Source organism: Rhinichthys klamathensis, unplaced genomic scaffold (assembly GCF_029890125.1).
Source record: "Rhinichthys klamathensis goyatoka isolate OS25496 unplaced genomic scaffold, OSU_Roscu_1.1 h1tg000115l_1, whole genome shotgun sequence".
Classification (NCBI taxonomy): domain Eukaryota; kingdom Metazoa; phylum Chordata; class Actinopteri; order Cypriniformes; family Leuciscidae; genus Rhinichthys; species Rhinichthys klamathensis.
The window spans coordinates 73,494-87,608 of NW_026606652.1; the positions used below are offsets into that span (position 1 = coordinate 73,494).

General features: G+C 40.1%; 1 protein-coding gene across 1 annotated transcript in view; it reads left to right on the forward strand.

The window, feature by feature from the left end:
- The window catches only part of lmbrd1 (LMBR1 domain containing 1), a 109,107-nt gene that overhangs the window by 40,212 nt on the left and 54,780 nt on the right, over nucleotides 1–14,115 (forward strand). Inside the window, exons 6-8 of the mRNA XM_056254885.1 lie at nucleotides 812–900; nucleotides 6,403–6,476; nucleotides 13,278–13,403. Of these exons, the coding sequence (XP_056110860.1) occupies nucleotides 812–900; nucleotides 6,403–6,476; nucleotides 13,278–13,403 (289 nt within the window). The remainder of the gene's footprint in view (nucleotides 1–811; nucleotides 901–6,402; nucleotides 6,477–13,277; nucleotides 13,404–14,115) is intronic.

A 14,115-nucleotide genomic window follows, 5' to 3' on the forward strand; every position in this document is an offset into this window, starting at 1 on the left:
CTGTGTTTGCTTTATGACCATATTAAAGGGATAGTTCACCCAAAAAATGACAATTCTGTCATCGTTTACTCACTGTCAAGTTGATCAAAACCTATGTGAATTTCTTTCTTCTGCTTAACACAAAAGAATATATTTTGAAGAATATGGCTAAACAAACAGGTTTGGAACAACTTGAGGGTAAAGTTCTGTCATGAAACTCTTGATGGCACAGGCTAATAGGTCCTTTAACTCAACCTGCTTGCAATCACATCATTCTCTATAAGGCACAGCGGATTGGTTCTTGCTGTTTCAGTAGCCAATGAGATTGCATGCTCAACCTTCAAATACTTGGTTATCATTTGCCTTAGCAGTGCAGCGTGCTTTCAGAAACCTCCCACCTTCCCCAGCTCCACCTGTATAGATCTGCTACGGATAATTCATCATGTACACTATATTGTACAGCAGCAGCATGTCTTACTTGATCACAGCAGTGTGTCGTGTATGTATTGGCAGTAGAAAGTCTCATACTTGCTCCGCAGCAGCATCATAGCAGGTCTATTCCACCAAGACCAAACATATCAACATTGTCATACCCATTACCATGCCAAAGAGAACTCATGACAGAACTATCCCTTTAAGTCACAGTCTGTATGGGATACTGTTGTTTTTGAAAATTATATATTATTGTTAAATATTATTCTACAGCCTTATGCTCACCAAGAGGCTTATTAAAAAAATAAAAAATTAATTTAATACTTGCCAACCCACAACTTTTGAATGGTAGTGAATAAATAATGACATTATGATTGAGAAGTATAAACCTCTGTTTCAGGACGTTTGTTCCCTTGGAATCTCCACCCAACCAGAACTCCACTCAGTGGGAGAAGGTGCAGTATCTGTTCGAGGAGCTGGGCAGTAGCCGTAAGTACCGTAAACGCCTCTTTGAATGAAATTGCAGCTCAGTTTTACTGACACTTGCAAAGAAAACAGCAAAAAAAAAGCTTTATTGAAGCCTTCCGGGGCCACAACACCGAAACGACAGGTGCTTTTTAGAGAGCGACGGATGCTGCCGAACCACGAGTAGAGGTGATGTGTGGGTTTGGCAGCATTGACATTTAGCCTCGTCAATGTCAACAGACCTCATTGTGCTTCCTAAATTTGCTGTCTTGAAAAAAAAGGAAAGGCCGGCTGCTTTTGACGTGTCAATCAAGGCTTCCATTTGAAGCAGGAGTGGCTGGCACATCTTTGCACCTGCACTTACAATATATGTGATTCTGTGTGGCCATTTACATTCAGCTCTTTTTTTTTTTCAGTCTGCTTTCATGCAGACTGCTGGGTTATTATTGAAAATTCTAACTAAAATTCAAACTTAGCTAGTTGCCAAGGCAACATTTCTAATTTCCATTTAGTTTAACTAAAATAACTAAATGAAAACTAAAAATGAATAACAACTATATTGGCATAAAAAAACCTAATGAAAATGACAAAAACACACTACATTACTAACACTTTAAAATGACCAAAAATAAAGACCAAATCAAACCTGTGACAAAAACTACAATAGAATATCAATGATACTAAAACAACTTAACTGGCGCTTTCACTCTGGTGAGGACGAGGGATGATCCCTTTTCAAAAAAACTTTTTTAACGTTTTTCTCATGTCCATTTTTGAGTTTTTTTGTGTCAATGTTCTCCAGAGCCTGTCCTTCAATCTTATCATATTCTAAAGGCTATTTGAAGGTCACATAACAAGTCACATGTCTCTTTTTCCTTCCAGCACAAGTCATTTTTTTTGTGCCAAGGTTTGTTTTGCTCCAAGAAAGCAAGTGTGAGTTTCCAACATCATGGTGTTCTTTCAGAGAGGTTCCCTTGTTAGGTTGGGTTGTGACTTTTGCTATACTCTCCCTTGAAGACCCTCAAGCTGGCAGGAATGACGCCACTAAAAAAAACCCAACCTAATCCAATAGCCTGGAGTAAGTCTGTGGCTTTTTGAGACAGTGCCTGATTCCTCTGAGGGGGTCTTAGAGCTGTCATTGCCCTTTCCTAGCAGCCCTGGCCTAATGAATAGAAATCAAGCAAAAAAAAGTCTTCTTGGAAGGAACATCAGAAAAAGGCCCCTGTTGAAACAGGCTTGTTTGTCAAAATCTGCAGCAGAGCTTGAGGTTGACGGTCTTGGTACCCTGCTCCTCATCCCCACTCCACATGCGAAATTAATAACTAGCAGACCCTGTGTGTTAGATAAGCAGGGTTACGATGTCCCTGAGAAGCCTGGGTTGCCGAATGAGCATCTTGATCCAAGGTAGGACAAGCTGACAAATTCAACGAGTCTCCGATTCCGATTCCGCAGATATGTGGCGGTTCAGTTGCCGGTTCCCCTGAGTGAAATGGACGTAAAATGTAACCTGAATGCAATAGCCAATTCCCCATTAGCAGGTAAGAATCAGGCGAGAGAGCGAGGGAGCGTGCAGAAGGGTAGACAGCTGGAGATTTGATCTTATCACAGACATAGGCTTGGAAAAAGTCTCCTCTTAATTATGCAGCAGAGACCCAAACCCAGAATCCACTCAGACAGCTCTTGTTCTCTGATTTACCTTCCCGCTGAGCCGAATGTGTTTCACGGAGAGTCACATTTCAAATTGGAGCTAGCGTGACGTAGTGTGACGAGAAGGCATCCGGCGTCAACTACGCTGAATCTAATTTGGATTTGATGACATAATTTGACATACATAGAGCTTGTCTGTAATGATAGCCAGAACAGCAAAAACAGAAATCCAGTGTCTATATTGTAAGGGTGTTTACATATTGCAAGGTGTTAGATCTGTTTTAAGGGTGTGGAAAACTGTTGTTTGATTTAATTTATTTTAATCTTTAAAAATATGAATTAAAAATGAATATCCATTTTTCATACTGTACATGATAATGCTGTAATGCATAAAAAATGATTGACTTATTTTTACTTTTATCTGTTTATTTATTTAGACTAAGTTGTATAACATTTTTATATCATTTGTTTATTCTTTATTGGCTGATAACATGAGTATGATTATTGATATCAGTCAGAATTTTAATATTGGTGCCTTGCTTTTTCCTCTATGGCTACGCAAGAGTAGCTACATATAGACCTAGCATATGGCCGTGCTCAAACCTTTTTTTAAAAATACACTTTAAGATAAATAAAATCTCTCTCAATCAAAGTGGTTTGCTCCATATTTCTGTGAATAATTGTTTGGGAGCAGCGCGCTTTCTCTTTTTCAGTAATCCAGAATCTAGCGAGTGGGTTAGCTTTTAGCAAGCTGCTTTCCATCTCCATGAGGTTATCATAGCAAGCTCATGTTGTGAATACCTCAGCTAAGAGCTCTTTAATATACTCTTCTCAGTGGCAGCGGTCTCCTCCGCGTGCATAAGCCCGAGGAGCTCCGTGCATGTCGAGATAAGGGCCTCCACTCTCTCCCAGTGCCGAGGAATCAGGCGCTAGAGCAGCTGTAGAGCCGCCGCAGATAACAAACAATATATTCTCTGTCCAATCCCTTAGAAAGTCTTCCGGGGAAGCGACAGAAAACGCAGGTTCCCCTGCATTGTGAGGAGTTCATAAACAGAGCCGCTTTCCGTACCAAACACGAACGCCATTGTCTCCGGCATCGCGCCTTCGCCACTTAACAAAAGTGGGGACATCACAAAGGGAAACACCTATTCAGATGTAAATGCTCATTTCAGCCATCAGACATCAAAGCGTCTCTCCTTTTTATATTCTTCCGTTTGCTACATTAGGAAGCAGGAGTGTAATCATCTTCATTTCTTCTCGACGGCTTTTGTGTCTTGGGGCTTTTTGTGTATGGAACGTGGTGGGTGGCGCAGCAAACAGTTCTCAGACTTCATGTGGTTTGACAAAATGGAAAGAAGTCATTTCATGAGTGATGTAAAGCAGCTCCTGAGGAAAATAAACAGAGAACAGTAGGTTGCATTCAATCGAGGTAGGCTGCAGGCAGAAGGGGGCTTTCTGGGCTCAGGGCTGCCAGGATGCTGTGTTTTGCTCCGCTGGGCCATAGCTCAGAACTAGAGGAAATGGGGGAATCGCACGAGTTTGTGAGTGTTCAACTCTCTCGCTCCCTATGACAGGTGGGATCCTAACAGGAAGTGCTGTGGCGGTCACTTCCCATAAATCTGCTTCAGCTGGCTTCAGATCTGACAGCTGGCATCATGCCCTTTCCTCTTTTCATTCATTTTTACTCTCTCGGCACCATGTTTCTTCCCGTATTTTGAGGACTGGTGATTCACAAAATGTCAAATGTACTTTGTTACCAGGTCCATACTAAAATATTAAAAATATAGCCATTTCTTTTGAAACAAGCAGTCAAGCCATACAGGTGTGCGCCTGATAATTGACGGTAATAACCTGAAAGAGCTGAAAGATCTCTGTTTTGTCTGTATTTCATTGAGTTTCCAGTGAGGCTTGTAGGCTAGCCTTTACACGGTAAAGCTTTTTTTTTTGTCTTTTACAGCACACGTTATATACACTCACCGGCCACTTTATTAGGTACACCTGTCCAACTGCTCGTTAACACTTAATTTCTAAGCAGCCAATCACATGGCGGCAACTCAGTGCATTTAGGCATGTAGACATGGTCAAGACAATCTCCTGCAGTTCAAACCGAGCATCAGTATGGGGAAGAAAGGTGATTTGAGTGACTTTGAACGTGGCGTGATTGTTGGTGCCAGAAGGGCTGGTCTGAGTATTTCAGAAACTGCTAATCTACTGGGATTTTCACGCACAACCATCTCTAGGGTTTACAGAGAATGGTCCGAAAAAGAAAAAACATCCAGTGAGCGGCAGTTCTGTGGGCGGAAATGCCTTGTTGATGCCAGAGGTCAGAGGAGAATGGCCAGACTGGTTCGAGCTGATAGAAGGGCAACAGTGACTGAAATAACCACTCGTTACAACCGAGGTATGCAGCAAAGCATTTGTGAAGCCACAACACGCACAACCTTGAGGCGGATGGGCTACAACAGCAGAAGACTCCACCGGGTACCACTCATCTCCACTACAAATAGGAAAAAGAGGCTACAATTTGCAAGAGCTCACCAAAATTGAACAGTTGAAGACTGGAAAAATGTTGCCTGGTCTGATGAGTCTCGATTTCTGTTGAGACATTCAGATGTTAGAGTCAGAATTTGGCGTAAACAGAATGAGAACATGGAACCATCATGCCTTGTTACCACTGTGCAGGCTGGTGGTGGTGGTGTAATGGTGTGGGGGATGTTTTCCTGGCACACTTTAGGCCCCTTAGTGCCAATTGGGCATCGTTTAAATGCCACGGCCTACCTGAGCATTGTTTCTGACCATGTCCATCCCTTTATGGCCACCATGTACCCATCCTCTGATGGCTACTTCCACCATGTCACAAAGCTCTAATCATTTCAAATTGGTTTCTTGAACATGACAATGAGTTCACTGTACTAAAATGGCCTCCACAGTCACCAGATCTCAACCCAATAGAGCATCTTTGGGATGTGGTGGAACGGGAGATTCGCATCATGGATGTGCAGCCGACAAATCTGCGGCAACTGTGTGATGCCATCATGTCAATATGGACCAAACTCCCTGAGGAATGCTTCCAGCACCTTGTTGAATCTATGCCACGAAGAATTGAGGCAGTTCTGAAGGCAAAAGGGGGTCCAACCCGTTACTAGCATGGGGTACCTAATAAAGTGGCCGGTGAGTGTATATTCAGCATGTAACAAAATAAGTTTGAACAACGACAGTCATGGACAAATTGATTTGTGATGCTTTTCAAATGAATTCGTCATTTTATTTGACTTTTAATGCTTTTGTATCCTCCCCCCCAATTTCAGTTTCAATGTTTACTTAAACACTTGATAATTCTGTTAACTTACAGCCTTACTTTTTTTATTTGTTGTCATTTCTTGTCATTTGTGTATTTATTCTGTCCTATTACAGATTATTTACCTTTTTATAGCAATTTTTACTTAATTTAATCAAATTTACTTAAAGCTTACTTAAATGTGTACAATTTAAGTTTTATAAAATAATAAAATGTTTATATACATTTTTTAATATACATTAAGCATGTTCAGTAGCATATTAGGTTTGCTGTAATATCAAGAATTGTCAATTTTTACTGGTATTCATATCGACTACTAAAAAAATTTGAATAACTGTACTGAATGTCCTTTATATTTTCAACACTATTGACTATTAAAATTTAGAGGGCAAAAACTTAGCTGACCTTTCAGTAACTATGTCAGGTTGAGAGAAATGATAGTGAGAGTGGAGAGAAGATGAGGTGCATTGAGAAATTTCCCTGGGGGCAGGAACTGCTCTGAATATCTGGCGTATGACCAAAACTTAACAGAGCTCTGCATTTGGCCCATGTCATAAATAAATTTCCCCTCTGTCTTGCAGATGGCCTGGCCGCCCTGTCGTTCTCCATCAGCTCGCTCACCTTGATTGGCATGCTGGCAGTGATCACATACACGGTAAGTGGCCAACAGAGAATTAGTTGAGGTGGGTGGTTACTTGTGCCCCATCGATTTGCATGCGCTTACGAGGGTTGTGCGAAGAGACTTTTGTTGGAAAGCACTTTTAGACATAAAATGGATGATTCTGTCCACAATATAAGTGTCGTCACAATTTCATTCGGTTTTTATCTACAGTTGTACAGGTTGAAGTGTTTATTTTCTGTAGCACTTGTCACCACACTGGAAAATTGCACAACAAAACAAAACAAAAAACTCTTCCCAAAACCTGCTCCAGGTTGAATAAACAGATAATCCCACCTCTAACTCACACCATTGGTTGATTGGGAAGCTCAAACAAACAGCAATCTTTTAACAATGTAATGACAACTACTAGTAGAAACTGATTATTGCATTTATAGATGTGAAAAGAATACTTCTGCTGAAGAGGTTGTTGATGGTGGACCCCTGATATGTCTTCACGTGTAGGTTTCTCGTATGATAGAAAAGCCGCCTGTCTTTGATTGTAGTCATCCTGGATGATGAAGCGGCTCCTCAACATTAGAAATGTTTTGTGATTCTTGCGTTTTGGCCTGCAATCGCTCAAAATGACACGCTGTCATTTTTCACCAATGTGTGTGGACGTGTGCCTGAGACGTCAGTGTGATGTATATGCTCTGTTATCTCTCACCTATTTATATATCTGAGCCTGAAGGCCATTAATAAACGCCCGTATTCTGATTCCTTCAGCATACTGTAGCTGTTCTATTCAGATAAGATAAATTGATTGTACTGTAACACTTGTTAATGTCATCCATTTTTCATCACCAGCATCATGAGTAACCGGGCTATGAGAATCTATGCTTTATCAGGGATTGAAAAAAATGAGGTGGAATATCTTTGAATGTGGCACACAATAAAAAAAAAAGATATATTTATATAAATATTTGGTCACACTTCAGATTAGAGTCCAATACTAACTATTAGCTATGACTTTTGCCTCAATAACCTCTTAATTACTGCTTATTAATAGTTAGTAAGGTTAAGTGTAGGTATTGGGTTGGATTAGGGATCTAGAATATGTCATGCAGAATAAGGCATTAATATGTGCATTATAGGCTAAGTAAGGGATAATGTAAATCCAGCCGGTTGTTATTTCAGAATGAACACCGGGTTATTCTGAGATGACAACCTTCTGAATCTGGATGTACATTATCTTGCTTATTACACGGATACTTGCCACATATGTAAATAATTAGATACAAAATATTCATCCGAGTCAAAATATTTTATTAGGTCTTTAAACGCAAAGCTTCCGCAGAGAGAGCAGTTGTTAGCGCTGCAAGTTCAAACTAGATGGATGTTTAAGGGATACAAGTCATACTACATATTACACGACATTTCACCACATAAATAATTAGGGGGATCAGAGATATTGATTTGAGATGAAACCGTTTTAAAATCGTACCTGTTTGTATTTTATAATCCAACAGTGTACAAAGCAATAGTCGCAAAATGGCAGCAGCTGCGTTTGTATGAAACAATAGAGAGCGAGTCCACAATATTAGATGGCATAATTAAATAACTACACAAAATATAGATTAATATAGAATTATAGATTATTTTATTAGCTCACCAGACGCAAAAAATTCCTAGCAAGCATATAGCGCTGCTGACTTCAGTAACCCGGACTAGCCTGTTATCTGTTTTCAGCGGTTGTTATCGAGGAAAAACATACCGCTGGATTCCTCGATTGACCAATAAGAAACAAGCATTCAACAGAGCCGTGTAGTAAGTACCAATAAACAGCCAATATCCTAGTAGTATGTATGCTAATAAGCAACTAGTTAATAGTGAGAATCGCACCCTAATCTAAAGTGTTACCAGAAATATCTGTATGTAGTTCTCTATTGAGTTACAAAGTTGCTATGTTTTTCTCATAATTAGGGCTTTCAAAGTGCTTGCATTAAAAGGTTTGACAATTTTCAGATAATGTTCCCCTGTCTGACCTAGTGTTGTCAGAATCTTGAAGAGAGGCTTATGGAGAAAGAAAGTCTCCTAGTGCGCTCTTGTTTTTGATCTTCTCGGTTGTGGTACAGAAAACTCAGAATCAATCAAAGATTCCTTGTCAAACAGAAGGGTTCACTCGCTCGTGCTGTTCTTATTGCGCTTTCTCTTTCCTATTGTTTCTTTTCTCGGCTCTTCTCCCCTTCTACACTAACCCTCAAGAAAGATGCCGAATCACCCATCCTCCCCAATCCCATCCTCCTCAAGTTTCCAAGGCGATGGGTGATTTATTATACTGGCCTATGTGTTATTATTATGCATGATTAACCTAATGGAATCTAAGTGATGGGCGCCGTACGCAGCAGCAGTGTTGTCCAGAGTGGGCAGGTTAATTTATCACTGCACTTTGAGCCAAGGTGGCCACTCGCTCTTAATTCATATGGCTGGCCGAGATGTAAACTCGTAATGACAACACCACGGCCGGCTGCGCTTCAACTAAACGCTAAAGCAAGCAGTTCAAACCTTTAGCTCTTGCTGTTATTGGCCAACATCACACTTTGCTGAGCTGCTGGGATATTAATATTCAACCTAAGCACATACAAACAGGAGCCTCAGCTTGTTAATAAGCCTCTGAAGTGCCATATGGTCAGGGCGGGCGAAGCTAACTTTACCTATCCAATGCTTGGATGGCCAGCTCTCTCAAAAAAAAAAAAAATCATGCTGGGAGTTTTAATCGTGCTCTTTAAGTGCGACAGCATGAAGTTGCAAAAGTTTCAGGCTGTTTGGGGGTGAATCGTTCATTCAGAAAAATACAGAAAACCTCCTTCTAGGACTAGGTAAATGTTGTTTGTTCTTTGAACTGTAGAAAGCGGTGGCTCATATTTTTGTTTTAATCCTCAGAACAGTGAATTCAAGCATTTGGACACTTCTTTTAAACCTTCTGCCTATGATTTTTTTTTACATCTTCCACATCACTACTCTTGTGTGTACAGTCAGTTATTGACACTTTATTTGAAACTTTTCCCATTCATGATCACCAGTTACTTCACCTTGAACTCATCATCACCTCATCTGTGTTTATCGTTTGAAAGAGTTCTTCTGTGTGACACCTTTATGAACTCGTAGACGCATCTTTCTCCTGCTCGAAGATGCCGTTTCAAGAAGCCTTTATCACCCTCAATGTTATGAGGTGCAAAAGTGTGTTTTATGCCTGATCAAGCCCCTTTCTGCTTAAAACGATTCCTGACCTCCCAAAGTCTAAACCGGTTCCTGTGCTTGAGTGGTTTTAGACATCAAAAACGCCACTTGCATTCTCACTTGAACCCATTTAACATCCTTCATTGGCTAATACAGATGCTGAGGTCTTATATCAAGCTCATTTTGCTGCTGGTGTGACGTTACAATAAAAATTATTGACCCGCTGACTTTTTAATGTGCATGTAATACTTGCATATGCATATGAGCGTATATCACGGCTCTTTGATCCGTCTGCTTGACCGTGGGCCGTCTCGGTCCCTGTGCTGCTTGACACAGTGGTGATTTAAAAGTCTGGCTGGCGTGCTGACGTTCAGCCCTGGAGGGTTCCTCTCCCTCTTAAATCTGCGGTCCAAAGATGCTGATTCCCAACGAGAGGGTGACCACATTAATTTCCACTGATTTAATCACAGTGCTGCAAAAATGACCTGCGACTGGCGAGAGAGCCTCTCCCTACTTCTCACCGTCCCGGGTGCATCCGAGGGGACACTTCAACAACAACATCCCACAATTTTAATTTTCTCAGCTCTCATTTCTCTCCTATCTACCATACAGAGTTTCTTTTTCCATACCTCAGTCCTATTCATGAGATTCTTGAGACAGAACATACTTTTTATTTCTTTTTTAAAAAGGTCAATTGTTTGTTTGTTGATTTGTTTTCACGATATGATTATACTTTGGCTGCTTATCTCAGTTTCATAGTATGTATTGAATTCAGTGAAGGAACTTCCGTCCTTCCATCCATCCATCCATCATAAATAATGACTGTAAACCTAATCCATTCTGTTATTGTTTACAATTTAATTAGAAATCTTTAAGAAAGTTGACGGTTGACAGCTAACAGTGCTATGGGAGTTGCATACTAACTGTACTGTTTTTTTTTTTTTTTTTTTTAAGTATTTTAGCTGAGACATTGTATTGACCAATCAGCACACAGAACCAGAGCTATAGTATGTGTTTTATAAAGCATATTCGATATTATGTTAATTTAGTGACACAGATGTGTTTCTTCCACACACAATGTGTTCCACACCTGCCTGAGTGGTGTAAATTGACAGTTTTATATTTTCCAAACCAACAGCAAATAAAATTAGCCCCCCATTTCCAGCAGTGTAACACGTTTGAATTTAATTTAGAGACTACAAAGGACAGAAGAAACACTGAGACACCATCTGGGAGAAGACCATTTGTTGTTGCGTACTGAACTCTCTGTACATCTGTGTGACAGTTTTAGTTAGTCTATGTGTCCTCATTATAGCATTGGACACTGAGGAAGATAGTGTTTTAATGCAATAATCCAAGAATGACCTTTTGGTAGTTTAATGGTGCATGTAACTTTAGTGGATGCTCTGATTATAATATTTATTTCATAATTTTTGTCAGCAGATTTTTTTTTTCTTGGAGAATGGCATTGTTGTCCATTGACAAGAAGAAAACATAAATTGGATGTTAATTTGAATGTTTGAGTTACTGTTAGATTCCTCAAAATGATACACAAAAAAGTGTTATGGTCATGTTTTTTTTTTTCACACAAAATCATTATTTTATTATCATAATGCTACATTTATTACTTAACCTCATAATGTTATGACTTAATTCTTTTGAATTTATTTTCAAAAAGGCCTATTATGAAATTCTTTTCAAAACAGAGTTTAAAGTTTACAATGTAAATTTAATTTAATTTAATTTAATTTAACATGCTTCTAAAAGGCCACCATAAGTAGAAAGTAAATATTAATGGCCATTTTTAAGTGAATATAAAAAATGTTTGTATATAAAATGTCTAAAAAATGTTTAATCTATTCTAGATGTTTTTTTTCTTTTTTTCTTACAAGTCAAATTTGTAAGTCATTGTGATGTCCAATTTGTGAGCTATGTTTTTTTTTTTTTATCAAATTTCTATTGTGATTTTTCTTTTCTTTCCCAATTGAAAAAAAATAAAAATAATTTTGAATAATTCATTGGAAAATTTTTCCGAAACAATGATTTTTTAAAAACAATTAGAAAGGTCTTAGAAAAGTCCTCAATTCATTAGTCAAAAAGTGTGGAAACCCTGATAAAGAGTTCAGAGGAGTATATTATGCTTGGAAAAATTTCACACAATTTTTTCCCTCCCAATATCTGCAACATTGAAAAGTGTAAGGAAAGTCAGAGGAAACTCATAGTTTTGTGACAGAGCGCACACTTTTCCCATGCAGGCTGTCGAACAAAAGCATCCTTGTATAAGAGGGTGTACGCCTCCACTTTTTCTCTTCTCTCTCTCTCTCCAATCCCCACTTTCATCCCTCTCTCCTCCGATCTCCCAGCTGACAGCCGCGATCCCTTCATCTTACATCTCTACACATTTTCTCTTACTCTCTCCTTCTCAAACTATCATACTACCTGTCTCTCTCTCCCTCTCGTGCCTCAGGTCTTCTTTTCCAATCAGCACAGAACACACCTGTTTTTGTTTGGAGTGTCTCTTTTATTTTTCTCACGCTTGACGGACTGCAGGGGCGAGGAGGGCAGGAAAGAATGGGAAAGAGGAGGCAAAGGAGGAGGAGACGTCTCACCAGGGGATGCAGGACAGATTCCTCTTTTATGAGGAGCGCTTGGTATTCGGGACATGGTCCGGCCTTTAGAGCCCTCGTGATTCATAGCAGGGGGTGTCACGGCCCATGGCGACGGTGTTAGGCGCCCGCGACAACGAGTTTTACAGAGCACCAATTTCTCTGCTTTAAAAGCATCTTCGGCAGAGGAGATAAAAAGGTCACCAGTGTTTAAGCCGCCTTCTGAAGATCTAATTGTGCTGCTGACTTTTGTCAGCATTTTGATATGAAAGCTTTTGAAAATGGCAGAACCCCGCGAGTGAGAGTGCATGAGGTTTTTTTTTTCTTTTTTTCTTGAGGTGTGTGCACGCACAACCTGGTCTCTCTTATTCTCTGCCTGTATTGATTTGCCACTAGGAGAGTATTGAAGAAGGTCTTCATTTTTAATTAAAGTTCACAAAAGCCCATATTGCGAAGGCTAGCGGGCTTCTGACCCCAGCCTTTCTCTGCTCACTGCATAAGACCCGCGCTTCCTAATGCCGAGAAGGGGGGGGGTCATCGATGAGCTCAGGGCGTTGAAGTAACCTCTGATTTACAGCTCTCAGAAAGTCCAAGGTTTGATCATATTTCCCTACATGAGCTCTGATATTTCTTCTCTGATGCATTGTGCACATGAACGTGAGCTCCGGCTGAGTGTCGTCACATGGGGGCACTGTTAAGCTGTGCATTCGTGGAAATCAAGCCGTGCATCTCAAAATGGTTGCTGCATCCAAACACACACTCTCACACTCTTTTCTCTCTCTCATCTCCTCCTCTTCACCCTCATTGCACAGAAAACACATACATGGATTCAGTGGGCTTCTGAATGACACCATTTAGAAAGCGCTCTTTTATCAAGTGCCATAATGTATGGATTTAGTTTCCTTTCACAGGGGCTATCGGTGGGACTCTTGGTGAAATTGTGATGACACTTTACCCAATGATTGTGAGTGGTGTATAATTGGTCTTTTAAAGCTCTTTCTTTCTCCGTCAGGCGTACGGGATGTCCGTGCTGCCGCTGAACCTGATTAAAGGCACGCGCAGCGTCCTGTACGAGCGGTTGGAGAACACAGAAGACATGGAGGATGTGGAGCACCAAATAGACAAGCTCAAAGCCAAGGTCTGTGTGTGTGAACTGAATTCAGATCAGATCATCCTTTATTTAGGATGAGCCGCTGTCCTTCAGGTCAGTGGTTCTCAACGGGTGGGTCTTGACCCAAAATTGGTCTGAGGCTTGTCAAGAGATGCACATAAAGAATTCAACTGATCATTATACAGTGCCTTGCGAAGTATTAGTACCCCTTTATTTTTTTCTTCACATTTTGTAATATTGCTGCCTTATGTTAAACTGCTTTAAATTACTTTTTTTCACATCAATCTACACTCCATACATCACAATGACAAAGCAAAAAAACAAAACAGGTTTGTGACATTTTTGCAAATTTATTAAAAATAAAAAACTACAATAATTACATTGTATAAGTACACTTGAAATTTAGCTCAGGATCATTCCAGTTTCACTTGTAGATGTTACTACACTTAGGCACAAATTCAGGCACACACCTCTCAATAAAAGGTCAAGCAAAAACCAGGCCATGAAAGTCAAAAGAACTGCCTGTAGAGCTCAGAGACAGGATTGTGTCAAGACAACAAAAAAATGTGCATGCTGCATCGAAGGTTCACAAAAGCATATAGCCTCAATAAACCTTAATGGAAGTAGATTGGAAGAACCAGGACTCTTCCTAGAGCTGGCTTCCTGGCCAAACTGAGCAATCAATGGAGAAGTGCCTTGGTTAGAGTGGTGACCAAAAAGCTGATGGTGACTCTAGTCA